Here is a 15,972-nt window from a genome sequence, read left to right on the forward strand (position 1 = left end):
AGAGAAAGGGAGAGAGAGAGAAAGGGAGAGAGAGAGAAAGGGAGAGAGAGAGAAAGGGAGAGAGAGAGAAAGGGAGAGAGAGAGAAAGGGAGAGACTCCCAAAATATCTATATCATCCCACCACCTAAGCCTCTCTCTCCCTCCCGCTCCAACGCTCCAACAATATATATATCCATAGAGCAAGTAGAGAAACAACGTACCAAGCAAGACCTTACTTACCCTTCAATGACATCTTTTCTTTTACACGTATAACGTCTATAAAGTCCCATCCAAGTAGTATGTAACCATAAGACTACCTCTAGTGTAGTAGTATCACGTCTACATACAGACCACTCGATAGAGAGACGCAAGGGTTTTGTGTGGAGAAGGATGTATATAGTAGGGATTTCAAATATGTGGAATTGATAGACACATGGCCTTTCTATCTACTCCAGCCGAAGGACACTTCTATATCTAGTAGTAGGCACAGACCCGTATTCATTCTCCACCCCTTTACTCCTCCCCCTCCCCCTCTCCCTCACTCATCCCCCTCACTCCCCCCCTCCCCCTCCCCCTCATCCTCACTCCCACTCTCCTCCCCCTCACTACTCTCCTCCCGCAAAAACTCCACCAGCGCCCCCGTCTTCGCCCGCACCCGCACCAACCCCTCACTCGCCACCGCGCGCGCATCCTCCCACCACTGCTCCACGCCCTCGGGCTCGACAACATCCATCTCGACGAGCTTCGTCGCCGCGCGGACGAGAATGGCCTCGCCCTGGTCGCGATGCACGAGGTCGGCCTGGAGCAGGAGGAGGAAGTCTACCTGGTCGGGCCGGTCCGTCTGGCCGCGGTCGAACATGGTGCGGGCGAGGACTTGTTTCTGGGTGCCGAAGACGGCGTCGACTGCGTCTTTGACGGAGGACGGGGGAGTTGTTGTTGTTGTGGTGGTGTTTGTTGTGGATGTGGATGTGGATGTGGTGGTGTTAGGGCCGGAAACGAGCTGCGCAACGCGCTTTGCAAAGGCGGTTGCGACGGCGCGGCGGACTTGGTGCTCTGAGGCGTTTGTCGTCATGCGCAGGGCGGTGAGCTCGAGGTTGATGTTTGCGGACTCGTGGCCGCGCTCGAGCGAGTCGAGGATGCTGGACGTGGCGTCGTGGTCGAAGTTTGCGGCGTGCTGGGAGGACTGCGAGTCGAGGGAGCCGACGGAGAGGAAGGAGGAGCCGGCGGAGCGGGAGCGCGACGGGCCGGTGATGTGGTCGTGGTCGTGGTCGAGGGCGAGGTCCACATCGTCGTCGTCGTCGGAGTTGAGTGTGGAGATTGAGGCTGTGGATAGGGAGAGGGAGGACATGTTGTATACTGTTTGTGTTAGATTCTGTTGGTTTGGGGGGATTTGACGAACACGTACCGAGACCGCGCTCGTGGGAGATGAGGCCTGGCACGACTTCTTCTTCTTCGTCTTCGTCCTCGTCGATCAATTCGAAGCCGTCACCGCCTTCGCCGACGACGGCAGCGTCGGCGTGGCCCTTTTCAATGTCCTCGCCTTCTTTCCGGCGACGCTTGGCGCGGGTGAGTCGGCTTGTGCCTTTCACCTTGACGCCGTCTGCGATGCGCACACCGTAGGAGATGAGCGCACCAGGCTCAACCACACATTTCCTCCCAATCACCACCTCGTCCGCGAGGATGGCCTTCTTGACCACAGAGCCGTCGGAGACGGTGGCGGAATTCCAGATATACGCGCCGTCAATAACCACGTTCTTGCCAATCTGGACGTCTCGGCCTATTATGCTGTTGGAGATGACCGAGCCCTCTGCTATGCTCGAGCCACGTCCGATGACGGTGTTCTTATCAATCTTGCAGGACCGCGCGAGGATGATGTTCTTTTCCAGGTAGATGTTGCCCCACTGCAGCGTGTACGACTGTCCGCCTACCAGGTTCGTGTCCGGGCACAAGGGATAGGCCCATCGCGAGACAATGTCCTTGCTGATGGAGTCGTACGTGTGCAGGTTCCGCACACGGGCGGCATAATTCTTCGACACGATGTGCGTATGTGTCGTCTTCCCATTGAGCTCGTAGTCCTTTAGCACACTGTGCAGGAAGCCCTTGCGCGGCGCCTGGAAGTCGAAATTGTCGCTCCAGAGCGCCAGCACGTCCGGCGTGCAGATGTCTATCCCGCAATCAATCAGATCCTGCCGTATCTCCAACTCTTGATGGTCCGACAGCAGCCACTCATCGATGGAGACGGCGCTCTTCTGTTCCCGGTTCGGCATCTGCTCGAAATGAAGACATCGCTCTTTCCGTGGGTCGATGACGAATATCGGCGACGTGCCTTGTGCCTTTGTCCTGTGCTTGTTGCCCGCCTCCCGTAGCACCATCGTCATGATGGCGTTTCTGTCCTTTGCGCGCCGCGCTCGGTGTTGTGCCAGTGCTGTCTCGAGCGGGAGATTGCTGACGACGTCGCCGTAAACAACGAGAAAGTCGCCGTTGAGGATTGCGCGGTTGTCGAGGTCGCGCATGGCGTCGCCTATGGAGCTTGACGCGGACCGCAGGATCTCGACGTTTCTGAACGGCGACGTCCTGGAAACCCATTTCGACTTCTTCACATATTCCTCCAGCTGATCCGTGTGCGCACCACAATACACGTACACTTCCTCGACGCCGGCATTCGCGAGGAATTCAAATGTGTACTCGATGAGCGGGGTGTTGGCGAGAGGCAGCAAGCACTAGATTGAAAATTAGTTGGCGATGAACACGACTATAGAATAACTAGAAAGTCTTACCCTCGGCCGCTCGAGAGTGAAGGGACTGAATCTCGTCTCGAACGGGTCGGCCAGTATCAGGGCCTGCAGCGGATCCTCGGCGCCCTCGTCCTGCTTCGACGTCTTTGGTTTCGGGGCCATGGCGCGGCGGAGGAGTTGCCGACTTTGTAGCTGTCTGCTTAAGCGTGTGAGGAATGTGACGAGTGTGTTCAGGAAATGGTTGAGCCAGTCACATAAAGTTGAAGTTGAGGTTGAAGTTGAAGTCTAATTGTTCAAGAAAAGAAAATCCGGCCAGTAGCGTGGTGTCAAGGATGAGGCAAGGTCAAGAAGGGCGGGGTTTTGGAGAGGGAGGGAGGGGGGGGGGGGGGGGAGTCAGGGCATGGGAGTCATGACATGGATTGGCTCTCATTATGCACAGGGCGCTGTCTGGAATCTGTCTGGATAACCGTTATTCTGCAGGGAACAAATGAATGGCATTCAATATTAGCCTTTTGTTTGTCCGCCCTATTCCTGTTCCTGTCCCTGTTCCTGTTCCTTGGGCCCAGAATCCCATCATCGACCTTCTAGACTGACACCCAAGCCAAATCACAACCAGGGATGCACAACCCAGGCGGATCGACTGGGATCGACTGGGATCGATAGTCGATAGTCCTTAATAGCATGACCACCTAATCTCTGCGCCCTATATAGTCCTCTTCCCCAGCCTTTTGTCTCGCTGTCGCATCATGCTCACGAGAAGGAACACGACCAAAACAATTTTTTTTTATATATTAACCTTTTCGGTCCTTGTTAATCGTTTATTCTTCAAACAATCACGCGTTGGCAGTGTTGCGCGTGGTGTTGACTGTCTGCCAGCTCTCAAAAACGTTTCTTGTAGGGCCCTTCGTCTTGCAAAGGGCCAGAACTGCGACATTGTCGCAGTGGGTATCAATCCATTGCCCTCTAAACGCCTGCCCAATTCACTTCATGCATTAGGCTCAAATCAGAGATGGCCGCCAACCCTTTTCGCCGTCATCACAACAAACTGTCTCTCTAGCAGGTCTCCTCGGTTCTCGGCGGCTCGGCGCTTGCCCATATATTCTTCTTCGTTGTTCATTATACATTTGCAATACGATCGGTCTGATCATATGGGAAAATCTTCAGGTCACCTTGGTCGGCCCATAGGATTCATCTGTGGTGGCATCGAATTGTACATCTGCTGCCTCTTCGCATCATTCATATCTGGACCACCCGATATGTCCGAAATTTGTCGTCTATGAGACTGATTGGGCTGCTGTTGGCCCATTGGTGGTCCCCGTTGGCCACCCATGGGCAGCTGTGATGCATTCCCATACATCGCGCCATAGGGCCCAGGAAGACCCTGCACATTGGCGTAGTCCTCTTGGACACTGCTCCCCACGGGCGATACACCAGTCAGCTGGTTCGGCGAATTCCAATTGCTGACAGTCGCCGGCGATTTGGATGGCGATTCTTCTTCTTTCAGCGATTGTCTGGCAGACGTATGTGCCAGAGCCTGGATGGGGTGGCCGATGGGATCCATGTTTGCCGACTTTTTAAGATGCGCGAGGTGCTTCTCGAGGATTCCAAGCAAGCCTTCCTTGGTGAAGGGTTTCGGCAGCACATCATTCATGCCTGGAGATTGTCAGTTCTGCGACTATGGGATAGATGACAGGACAGAAGAAGACTTACCGTGCTGGAAATACATTGAGATATCATCGCTGCGGATATTCGACGTCATCGCAACAATTGGAGTCGGGTCAAACTGGCGAATAAGGTGACAAGCCGAGACACCGTCAAGATTCGGCATGATGATATCCATCAGAATAAGATCGTACTTCTGTCCGCTATTCATCTTGTTGACTGCCTCGAGACCATCCAGCGCACAGTCGATGTTACATTGGAAGGCGTGAAGGAACTTGCCGCCAATACGGCGACACGTCGGATCGTCCTCGACCAGGAGGATCTGTGGGGGACGGACCCAGCCCGGGTCAATATGCGTGCTCTTCTTCCGCATGTCCGAGGCCTGTGCAACTTGAGGAGCAGCAGCTTGTTCAGGGGCCTTTGCGGGCATTGGGTATGGAATGTTGTGGATGTGATCGCCAAACATTGGGTCGATACCGTTGGAAGCGCCTACAGGATATACAAGATGGTCAATGTCGTTACGAGTAGAGCTGGTCGAGCTGGCCGAATTTGGCGGACCACCCCTGCTGGATGGTCGACCGTTACGGAGGTAGTCTGGCGGTGGGGTCGTGAGAGTGCCGTTCATCCTCATGGAGATTTCATTCATGTGCTCTAGATTGCGTGGGTTCAGCATGGCATCCGCATTCGTCTCACTGAGCAGTTTCGAGGCATGCTGCAGCGGAGAAGCAGGCATATCCTCCTCGAGCGGATCTTGTGGTTGTGGCTGTTGTCCCATGGCGCCGTTCTGCATGGTGCCACTCTGGGCAAATGGGTTGCCGACTCGACTGTCGCGACGCCTCTGAGCATCTACAGAGTTCAAAAAGACCATGACATTCTGCATGACATGTTCGTGGTTCACGACCGTCTTCTGCAAGCCGATCAACTCCTGCAGAAGCATTGAATGGTGAATGCGCAGCTCCTCGTACTGGCCCTGCATCTGCTGCAGTTGCTGCTGGGTAGCGACGAGCTGGGTGTTGACCAGATCCATCTGTTGCGTGGGTATCAACATGTCCTCGGGATTTGCATTCGGCTTTCGCGGGGCGGGAGCTTTCCTTCGGATGTTGTCCAGGGCATCCTTGTTGTTCATCTTGAAGTCGGGATGCTTGAACTCCCACGCCTACCACAAAAAACGTCAGAGTGTGTTCTCTCGTCACGCTGCGCAAAACAAGCACTTACACCAGCACCATATGGAGATTGGCCATTTTCTTCATTGTTATGACGGACTTTGTGGAAATCGTACTTGTTGAGCTGGCGTACAAAACTCGCAAAGTTGCTGTGCTTGAAGTGCTTTGGTAGGATGTGCTTTGTAAACTTTTCGTTCTGTCGCGCACGAGTCAGTGACTGTGTGGCAGTGTGTGCCAGGCGGATAACAGGCAGGATGTACCTCGAGTACGACGAAGCTATCGCCTTCGTTGCCCCACCGTACAACGGCCTCGTCTGTCTGGTTCTCCAACATTCTGCAGGAAGGTTATTACTGAGTCGGATTGTGATGGCTGTCAGACACGAAGGCTTACTTGTATAGCTTGCGAACCTGCGGGGACGAAACATGTTAGCAATTGTCAATAGATAGGACAATAGCAGGCTCAGTCTTACAAAGTCGCTGGAGTTGTTGGCTCCAGAGGCGGCGGAATTGTCCATGATCGGCTGTCGGGCGAGTGGTTGAGCTAGCTCTCAGCAGCAAGGGAGGGGGGTGCAAGCTGCGGTGGTAAGAAGCTCAACGGACAAGCAAGGCCGACGCGATCGAGGACGAAGAGTCGCAATCAACGAGTGATGATGGTCCGATGTATCTGTCCAGTCGCGCAAGGGAGTAGAACAGTAGTAGCAGCAGCACAGTAGTAGCAGTCGTGGATAAAGTGGAATTGAAGAAGACCGGGGGAGGAGAGGAGTAAGCGAAATCGACGATGGAATGGGCCCAAGCTCGTATCGGACAGTTTGGGGAGCTTGGTAGCGACTCAGGATTGGGAAGCAGGGTTTGCTTATGGGGCCGACGGGAGTCTGGCAGAAGATACAAGATGTAGAGCGAGGGTGAAGAGCGATTGATGGTAGAGCGAACAGAGTATCAAAAGATGATGAAAATGATGATGAAGATGATGATGACGATGGCAATGACGACGATGCTGAAGACGAGCAGGCCTGGCAGTCTGTGATGGATGGATCTGGAGTGGATAAGAATAAAAGAACGGAGCCAGTCAAGAGTGGTCCAGAAGTCCAGGAGTCCAGGAGTCCAGAGACGAGAGAATGAATTGAGGGGGAAAGACAAGAGGGCACGACCAGGTACAAAAAGGACGAGGAAAGTGATATAGTGGTTGGTGGTGGTAGTAGTTGTCGTAGTCGTCGTCGTAGCAGTCGAAGTAGAGAGAGAGAGTCCGGCCGACGATGGACGATGGATGGATAGTGGGCAGGAGGATGAAAGAGTCGAAGAAGGAATCCCTGACTCTCTTCTTTTTTTTAATCCCGTTTCTTCTCACTCACTCGCTCTCTCTCTCTCACTCTTACACCCTCACACTAATTTACTACACCCACACACTCTTTCTTGCCCGTGTTGCCGGCGGATCTGAGCCGTCGGGCGTCACTGGCGGTTGGTCAGAGCGGCCGGCAGCGCACGAGGAGAGAGGGGGGTGAAAGGATTGTGATAGCGAGACCCAGCAGCCAGGACAGCAGCCAGTAGCCAGTAATTATCCAGTAGAGACACAGACACAGACACAGACGCTGATGATTGTAGTCTCCACTAATTCACTGATTATTGTGCAGCTGCTGCAGCCAAAACAGATGCATCCACCCCAATTAAATGATCGTATGCGCCCCCTGTTTAGCTTCTTGAGCTTATTTAGCAGGTTTAGCGCGACCAGGGGGGGAGGAGAGCACCAGGTAGAGGTAGTAGTAGTAGAATTAGCAGCAGCAGCAGCCACGTCCCCGGGCAGAGACTGTGGACGTGGGAATTGTGGAGTTTGGGTGGAGTGGAGGAGAGATGTATATGCTGTGTAGGGATAGGGGTAGGTAGGTAGTTCGGAGTGTAGGAAGAAAAGTCGTGGGCTGGACGGCTAGCACCTGTCAGCAGCGACAACGACGGTGTGATTTCGAGCGTCGTGGCCTCGATAATAATAAGAATAAAGAAGAATTACGCATCTCAGCTCGTCGGCGTGATGAATGCTTGTAAGAGCCTTGTCCTTCTATACCGCTGGAGACAGTCCTGGACTGAGTGTGGGAGGTATTTATACTTGTATCTCCTTCACATCGTGCAAAGCTAACCTGCCATACAACCACTCTTTCAACTCATGTCGTCAAAAAGATACATTTCACAAGGAACCATATACGGGCCTTGACGGACATGAGCCAGCAAAACTAATTACCCAGTAATAAAGGTGGTAGTCCTAGTGGTAGAATTGGGGAAGTGAACCAACGCACTGTTCTTGGGACCAACCTTTTCTCTGTCTATACTAATTATCCAAACATGAGATAACGCTCCTCGATATTCCGAAACCTCATTAATCGTCACGGTGGCAGTGTGGCTGTAGCTTATCCTTCAGCTTCACATTCACAGCTCACTACTGCGGCCTGTGCCAGCGCTACTTACTCTCCTAGCCCACTCGGACTTTCCCATACCCATCCACCCACGCATCCGATACCACTGTCGACGGGGCATTATTACCATCTTCATATCCTCTACCAGTGTCAGACATCTGGATGTGTGGCCTGGAAGTTATCATAGATGTATGACTTGTTGACTGCCAAACTAATACCGTCCACTGCAGCTTATCCCGTTCACAGTCGGCTTCCAAATCGCTGTAATCAGCCAGCATCAAGTCTTCTTCTTCCCTTTTCCTTGCCTTTTCCATGCCATCGCATTCTTTTTTTTCCCTCTCCACTTCCATATTACTATGCAACGCCACATGTTTCCTTTGCCTCGGGAGTCCAAGTGCAGTGGCTGTGTTCGGAACTGGCTCATGTCCGGTAATTATTGGGCGTCCGCTGGTCCAGCCCCTACCCTGGACGCCCGCCGCATACTTCTTCGACACCACCACTTGCACGTCGGCGTCGCCGTCACAACTCATATCGTGGCTTGCCCGAAAACGTACATTCGGGCGCTGCGACGTACGAATGCGCTGTAGTATAAACGTTGGACCTTTCCCATCATGCCACTTCAGCTGCCATGGAGAGAGTAAGCACTGCACCTGGAATGGAATGGATCAGCTCCCATCAATAATAGCAGAGCACACGACATACACCTTTCAACACTTTGTATATTCATACCATACCATAAAGTGAAGTGAGCACTGCTGGAGGTCTAGACCGTCCGGCCTGCAGAATTCTCACCTTCGCACCCCCGGCACGGCTTGTAGGGCTGTTATCCCGATCTGTCTCACTACTGCTTCATGCCTGTTCCCTGCGCAAATCTCGACATTTCCGATGCTGTCTGTACATATGTATCATGTAGTCGCTTCGATGCAGGAATGGGACGTCGGCTTTATGTTCGCCAGTAAATCCTATCTCGCTGCCAGTTGCGCTTCATCGTCTCGTGCCCTGCCTGTCACCGTAAACTCCGCCATACGAGCTATAAGCAATAAATACTCAACTGGATAAAACACGAGTATGGCCAGAAGGACGACGCGCCAGGGGGAAGCACAGACTCGGAGACATCTCCTCGGCTCGTCTCGTCTCGTTTCGTCACGTAACCTTAGCGGAGTGATTGCGTATGTGTTTGCCAAAAGACTACTACTATAGTACAGTATACATGGATTAAGCATTCGCAGTGGCCTGAGCAAACCACGCCTCGGCCGAGTGGGCCCGACTGGAACATCCGACCAAACTTGAAGCTTCCAACGTCAACCAACAACCTCTTCGCCTCTTCTGCTCTCGTGAGTCGTCAAGAACTGCTCCCCCACATCAATCCTACTACGCCCATCTCTGCTTGTGGCTGTCGCTCTAACTCTTATCGTCTGTTTTGTCTTCATTCATCCTCACGTCATGCTGTCTCTTCGTCGCGCCTTGCCATCTCCGCCTAATGCCGCCCGGTGCTTTCACTCGACCGCGCGTCGTTTTGTCAAAGCTGGAGATACCATCCCGGATGTTCCCCTCATGGAGAACTCGCCGGGGAACACGGTGTCTCTGGCAAAAGAGCTCAGCGGCAATGGTATCATCATTGGTGCGTCTCCACAACCGGTAATACTTACCACATTGCCCCGTGGCCTGCTGGGACCGCGTATCGTACCGAGCCAATCAACCCCTTTGACTAATCGCTTCCACAGGTGTACCAGCTGCCTTTTCTCCATCTTGCTCAGAGTCACACATCCCGGGCTATATCAACTCTCCAAAAATCAAGAACGCTGGTGCGGTTTTTGTTGTCTCCGTCAATGATGCATTCGTGTACGCTTGCTTTCATTTCGTGTCCCTGATGTTCTGTCTAAAGCAGAATGGATTTCATTTGCCAAGCAGCTGTTTACACGCTATTCTACGTCGGTCCTATTCATGGACGTGGTTTTGCAAGACATGAACAATTTTTTTTTGGTTCACGAATCATCCACTCATATCTGACGTGAACACAGCATGAAGGCATGGAAAGCCTCACTGGATCCCGATAGCAAGAGCGGCGTACGTCCTCTCTCATTCATTGTGTACCATCATCACATCATTCCTCTCTCATCGCCTCTTCATGTTCTCCACATACACACAACGATATGCTAATGTCCCACAGATCAGATTCCTCGCTGACCCATCCGCGGCATTTGCCAAATCACTTGACCTCACCTTCGACGCCCCCCAGATCTTCGGCGGACCACGCAGCAAGCGATACGCCCTCCTGATCAAGGACGGGAAAGTTGCGGAAGCTCACATCGAGCCCGACAACACCGGCCTCAACAGTGAGTCTTTGCACCCCTTTCCCCCTATTTCACTTCGGTCTGGGTGGATCCCCCGTCGCGCCTATCTAGTATACATACCCGCCTTCCGCTTCCCTCTGGTCTGCTTTCCGGACCCCCTCTTTTGAACGTCGCTGGTGGAGCTGCTGTTGTGTCGGTACGCTGCGGCACGACCGCACTGTCCCGCTCACACCTGCATATGGTGGAGCCGTTGGAAGCCTTCTCGAATATCCAACCACTCGGTGGCTTGTTCGCTCGAATATACGAAAACTTGCTGATCTGCTTGACTCATAATAAACTGACGCAACTTGACTGACTTCCACAGTTTCCGCGGCTGAGAAAGTCCTCCAATGAGCATGCCTGCCCATGAAGCTCATCTCCCGCATATACGCGGATCGTAGAATGGTAGACTGGCAGATTGGATGGTCGAGCACAACAAGGTGATGAATTCACGCTCCTGTGGTGCGGTATGTAGTACGTATATCGTCACGTTGAAGTAGGATACGTTCCGTGGTATGCCGAGATAGTAGTATATATATGAGTGCGCATCTCGCAAACTTGCAATCATATACTACACACACTCAAACATACATACATACATACGAATAAGCAGCCTAGAAGCAACCTCAACACCCAATCAACACCCAACATACCACCAACATATAAACCCCAGCAAATATTCACATATCCATCCTACAACTCCAAATTCCCAAATCCTCCATTACTCGATACACCGGGCCACTACTCTCCTCTACTCTCCTCTCCCCTACTCTCCTCTCCCCTACTCACTACTCTCCCCTACTCACTACTCTCCCCTACTCACTACTCTCCCCTACTCACTACTCTCCCCTACTCTCCTCTCCTCTACTCTCCTCCCCTACTCTCCTCTCCCCTACTCTATCCCACCCTATATCACCACCACCAACACCCAGCCCTCTCCACTCCCACTCACACCCATCCTCCCCCCTCATCCTCCCAAGCCACTGCTCTCACCACAAAATACAACGTAGAACACGCACAATATACCACTATCACGATTCATAAAGACTAGACTAGACTGTGATGACCGTGACTGTGAAGACTGTGTGCATCTACAGCACCAGCCTACGAGGTATATACATATCGAACTTTTTGCACCCAAAGATAGCCCCGAAACGCCGTTTGATATGCACACATTACACAGACACGGACACAAACACAGATACACATCGCACTACTCTCCTTCTCCTTCTCCTTCTCTCCAATCCTCTCCCTCTCCCTCCCTCTCCTTCTCCACCCCAAAACAACCCCTCCTCTCCACCCCAATACAACCCCTCCTCTCCACCCCAATACAACCCCTCCTCTCCACCCCAATACAACCCCTCCCCCCAACCTACGGCCTAACCCCAAACCGCATCCGCACCCCCATACTAGCAAGCTCACAATCCAACAACCTCAACACCCCCGGCACAGCAACAACAGTCACATCCTCGCCACCCACCCACCGAACCCCCTGCCCATCCTCCCAAACCTCACACCTCGCCTCCTTGCCCTCGGCGCGCCGAGCACACCTCCGACACCTGACGGGCCCGCCACTATACTTATTAAACCGGCCACGCGCGGCAAACGGATCAACACTAGGCAGCGTAGCCAGAAACCCGCCGCAGGAGCGACAGCACCAGGCCTTCTGGTAGTCTGAGCAATTCATGAGGCGATCCTGGAGGAGGTAGGCCGCGCCATGGGCAATCAGGGCGTCGCGCTCCATTTCGCCGACGCGGATGCCGCCGCCCTTTTTGCGGCCCTTGATGGGCTGGCCGGTGGTCGGGACGACGGGGCCCGTTGTGCGGACCTGGTATTTGTCGTTGACCATGTGGCGCAGACGCTGGTAGTAGACGACACCGATGTAGATGTCTGCGGCGAGTTCCTCGCCTGTGATGCCCGAGTACATGGGCTCGTTGCCGTAGTAGTTGTAGCCTGCGCGACGGAGCTGGTCGCCGAAGAAGGCGACGGCGGTGTGGTCTTCGGACCAGCGCCAGGGGGTGGAGTCCTGGGCGAGGCCGTGCAGGGCGCCGGATTTGCCGGCGAGGGACTCGACGAACATGCCGATTGTCATGCGGGAGGGGAAGGCGTGCGGGTTGATGATGACGTCGGGCTGGATGCCGGATTCGGAAAAGGGCATGTCGGTGCTGGGCCAGCGCTGCGAGCAGACGCCCTTTTGGCCGTGGCGGGAGGAGAATTTGTCGCCGATGATGGGCGAGCGCGGGATGCGGAGCTTGATGCTGAGGGTTTGGCAGGGCGTGTTGCCGTCCTCGGAGCCGATGAGGCGGACTTCTTCGATGAAGGCGTCCTCGTCGTCTTTGTATTTCTCGATGTGGGTTTCTTGGTCGTTGTTGATGTATGTGTGGGTGGCGGCGTCGTAGGAGACGTTGTGGTATGCCGCGATCGGGTCGCCCTGTTTGATCTTGGCGCCGACGATCGGGAGGCCGTCGACGTCTATGATTTCTTTGTATTCCGCCTTGAAGATGCTGCCTGGCGCAATGCCGAAGATCTTGCTGATGGTCTTGGCGGAGTGTTTGCGGTTGTTTTCCTCCAGTGGGATCTTCTTTGTCTTGTAGATGCTTCCGTGACCGAACCCGCGTTCGTGGCCGGACTTGTTCAATATCATGGCGTCGTCCATGTCGTACCCGGTGTACGAAATGACGGCCACGACGGCGTTGGTTCCGTTGGGGAAGTTGTCGAAGCCGTAGTCATTATGCAGGGGAGCTCGGACAATCGGCGTTTGACCGGCTTGAAGACGATAAGTCTTGTTGTCGGTACGGTACCGCAGTGCTGTTCCTGGTGTTCCCATGGTCTGTTTACCCATCTGACACTGATACATATTTCTTGGAGATTGGTTGAAGTCTGAAAAGGGCGTCATATTTGCGACAATGGAGAGGATGTTTGTAGGATCGTACTCGACATGAGTGGTATCCCCTGATTCAATCTCATGCTCTCTACACGCAATTGACATATACGGTTGCTCAAACGGACCAACGTAGTCCAGCTTGTCGAGAGGTAGGTACTTGACTGGTCGGTAGAATCGCGCCGGGTGGGAGAACATGTACACTCCCGGATATGTGCCACCGTTGGAGTTCGGAATATAGCCGACCTCAAGCTCCAGTGGAACGCCATGCGTACCCTCTACTTTCCAGTATCGTATTGTCTGTGCAATCATTTTTGCTTGTTTCGGTGCGCAGAATCCCAGTATGCGCCCATCGAGCTGTACTACAACGCTATCTTCAGGCGATGCCGACGACTTAGCTTGTATTCCAAGGCCTGCGACCAGGTCTGGGATCTTCGAGGTGTCGACCGGTTTGGTGGAGATTTTACAGGTATGGGATAAGTGATTGAGGAGACCACAAGGCGCACCATCAGGCGTATGCACAGGGCACAGGAACCCCCAGCTCTCCGGTAACAGCTTTCTCACTGTAGTTGTACGTAGCTCGGCAAAGAAGCTACCTCTGTGAATCATGCGGAAATGGCTTATGAAGCGGTAAAAGTTGAGCTTTTCGGCAGCAACGGTAAAGCCCGACACCTGCTGTAGATCCAGACCTGAAACACTCGTCAGATTGCCAGTGGCAAGAAAGTACTCGAGCATTTGCCCGATATTTTGATTTGTTCGTTTCAGTATCTTCGAGTCGAAGGTGCTGGATGCGAAATTTGGAGAGGTGAAGGATACTCCAGGGTTTGATCTCAGCCAATCGTTGATCGATAGACGAATTGAAAGTAGCCACTCCTCCAGCTTCTCTTTCAAAATCATGCTGTACAAGAATCCACCCAGCAGGACTTCTTGATTCTGCACGGCGTCAGGGTTGTCGACTGCGCATTCACCTTCGACGAGCGAGAACAGCTTCTTGATCATGAACAGGAGAAGACGGAACTTGTCTCTGTCCTGGCTCTCGGTAACATTTGAAGCTCCTAGATGAGGCAACACAATCCTCCTGAGAAATTCGGTACCAGCCTCTTCGTCCGTGACATCCTCTGCAAGTTGCAGGACGACCTTGAACTTATTGCCTAAATAGGCTCGCGTCTTCGATCGTCCGTTCAAGTTGTATGCCTTGTATGTTCGGATCATGGCTTCTACGCGGTCAATTACGAATTGCTTGTCGTCTAGGCCTTTCGATCCCGGTCCACCCACAATGCCCTCGAATATTTCGCGATCATTCGTCTCCACGAGAGCCTTTAGTATCATGGACACCGGGATCAGGTATTCGTTCTTCCGCCACGAACATCGAAACGTGACATTGCCGTCGTTGAGGTAGTGGAGGCATATAGTTTGCGATGTCTCGTCTGGTCGCGCAGATCGTAATAGTATGCCATGTTTGGTGTATCGCGGGCCCCGCTTTGTAAATGACGGTCGGTTAATCGCGAGAGGGTAATTTCGCTTCGTTAGGATGAGCATTCGAATGAGCTTCTCGATCCCGTTCACAATAAAATAGCCACCCAGCTCTTCAGACTCCTCCTTGGATTTCACCAACTGATATGGGGTCATATTCTGCAGGTGACAGCGATTCGTCTATAGTGCCCGGTCAGAACCTCAAGTACTGCTATATATAGAGCATTACTTACCCGAAGCATGACTGGAAGCTGGCCGAATTCCCGCACAGACTCGAGCCATTCTCCGCTGTTTATCTTATACTCTAGCCTTACTCTCAGTCTTGCGCGATATGATGAATGCCTCTCCCTGCACTCGGCCGGCAGTATAGTTCTGTTAAGCGTGAACTTATTCGTAGGCGGTAATTCAGGCTTCTCCAGCAGAACTTCCTTGATACGCACGCTCAGGCGATTCCTTGTGGGCGCACCGCTTGCCACATCCTTTCCTGAGCCCGCATCCAAATATACCTTGGTGCCAATCTCTTTCAATCCTTCACTGAGGATTCCGCCCTTCTCGAAAATCGCATTGAACGAGTTCACATGGGGCTCTATGGCAGCAGCGAGCATAGGATAGGCGGTGTGATCTTTAGGGGGGTTTCGAAAGAGGTGCTGCCGCCGCAGCGTGTCGAACTCTGTAGACCATTTTGTGCTCGTGGGTTTGGAGGCCGGAGGTGCCATTTCGCAGTCGGAGGTGGGTCCCGGATCGGGACAATTCGACGACGATAAGGTTGGGGGTGAGAAGTGAAGAGAGTGTCTCTCCTTAGATCGCACCCATGCTCAATACTCGAGTCTAAAAGGAGTTGTCAGGGTGGTGAATGGTGCAGATTATTGACCAAAGTTGTGGCGCATAAAAGTGCAAGCAGACCCGAAAAAAGTTTGGAATTTGCTGCTCGCCGATCGCGCCAAGGGTAGCTGCGATAAGATAAGAGCTGAGGCAGACATATAGATGCCTGAGGCAGGTATGAAGATCTGACTCCACTAACTTCAGGCAGAGAATAGTATGTAGTAATTAGCCTCAGGCAGTAACGAGTCACTGCAGCCTGAGGCTCAAAGTCCGTGTCCCGCCTGCACAAATGGAGGGTAATTAAGAGACAGACGGCTTGCATTCCCGCCCAGTGATTCTGCTGCACCGTCGTGTATTGTGCATTAATATATGTATAAAAGTTCCTACAGTATATATACTACAGTATTCTCATTGCACAGTCGCGCACATATGGGGCCAGAAGTGGTTCAGGACTCCAGCGAGAGAGAGAGGACTAAGCGCCTTTGCTTTGCTTTTTCCAAGCTTCTGCCTCAATAGAGAAGAGAGG

At 53.0% G+C, this 15,972-nt stretch overlaps 5 protein-coding genes across 5 annotated transcripts; 3 read left to right on the top strand and 2 right to left on the bottom strand.

Annotated features, from left to right (window-relative positions):
- Window positions 1-517: 517 nt before the first annotated feature.
- On the bottom strand, window positions 518-5,874 carry EJ05DRAFT_436285 (heat shock transcription factor 2; the record flags this gene model as incomplete). The annotated part of the gene is made up of 8 exons (XM_033741741.1): window positions 518-1,335; window positions 1,391-2,699; window positions 2,757-2,849; window positions 3,182-3,188; window positions 3,929-4,367; window positions 4,425-5,532; window positions 5,592-5,735; window positions 5,800-5,874. Coding segments are annotated over 8 exons (3,993 nt in total), but the record flags the coding sequence as incomplete, so codon positions are not given.
- A 442-nt stretch (window positions 5,875-6,316) lies between these two features.
- On the top strand, window positions 6,317-6,657 carry EJ05DRAFT_498122 (uncharacterized protein; the record flags this gene model as incomplete). The annotated part of the gene is made up of 2 exons (XM_033746637.1): window positions 6,317-6,408; window positions 6,471-6,657. 2 exons carry the CDS (start codon window positions 6,317-6,319, stop codon window positions 6,655-6,657), a joined length of 279 nt encoding a protein of 92 aa, XP_033602603.1.
- Window positions 6,658-8,245: 1,588 nt separating this feature from the next.
- EJ05DRAFT_474056 (uncharacterized protein) lies at window positions 8,246-8,565 on the top strand. The gene has a single exon (XM_033743523.1). The coding sequence runs from the start codon at window positions 8,294-8,296 to the stop codon at window positions 8,522-8,524; it is 231 nt and encodes a 76-aa protein (XP_033602604.1). The 5' UTR covers window positions 8,246-8,293; the 3' UTR covers window positions 8,525-8,565.
- A 678-nt stretch (window positions 8,566-9,243) lies between these two features.
- On the top strand, window positions 9,244-10,883 carry EJ05DRAFT_474057 (Redoxin). The gene is made up of 5 exons (XM_033743524.1): window positions 9,244-9,558; window positions 9,662-9,779; window positions 9,959-10,004; window positions 10,108-10,273; window positions 10,596-10,883. The coding sequence occupies exons 1-5, from the start codon at window positions 9,381-9,383 to the stop codon at window positions 10,622-10,624; spliced, it is 537 nt and encodes a 178-aa protein (XP_033602605.1). The 5' UTR covers window positions 9,244-9,380; the 3' UTR covers window positions 10,625-10,883.
- Window positions 10,884-11,651: 768 nt separating this feature from the next.
- On the bottom strand, window positions 11,652-15,516 carry EJ05DRAFT_449866 (putative DNA-directed RNA polymerase I subunit beta; the record flags this gene model as incomplete). Its single annotated transcript, XM_033742349.1, has 2 exons — window positions 14,858-15,516; window positions 11,652-14,804 (listed from the first exon to the last, which is right to left on the bottom strand). Coding segments are annotated over exons 1-2 (3,636 nt in total), but the record flags the coding sequence as incomplete, so codon positions are not given.
- Between the last annotated feature and the right edge of the window lie 456 nt (window positions 15,517-15,972).

This window comes from Pseudovirgaria hyperparasitica (genome assembly GCF_010093815.1).
Source record: "Pseudovirgaria hyperparasitica strain CBS 121739 unplaced genomic scaffold EJ05scaffold_4, whole genome shotgun sequence".
NCBI classification, from domain to species: domain Eukaryota; kingdom Fungi; phylum Ascomycota; class Dothideomycetes; order Acrospermales; family Acrospermaceae; genus Pseudovirgaria; species Pseudovirgaria hyperparasitica.

What these genes read in the sequence shown, in the direction of transcription:
- EJ05DRAFT_474056 (XM_033743523.1), top strand. Translation starts at nt 8,294, where the DNA reads ATGCAACGCCACATGTTTCCTTTGCCTCGGGAGTCCAAGTGCAGTGGC.
- EJ05DRAFT_474057 (XM_033743524.1), top strand. Translation starts at nt 9,381, where the DNA reads ATGCTGTCTCTTCGTCGCGCCTTGCCATCTCCGCCTAATGCCGCCCGG. An exon ending in TCCGTCAATGATGCATTCGT is followed by an intron (nt 9,780 to 9,958) that starts GTACGCTTGCTT and finishes ACGTGAACACAG; the next exon opens with CATGAAGGCATGGAAAGCCT. An exon ending in ATCCCGATAGCAAGAGCGGC is followed by an intron (nt 10,005 to 10,107) that starts GTACGTCCTCTC and finishes AATGTCCCACAG; the next exon opens with ATCAGATTCCTCGCTGACCC.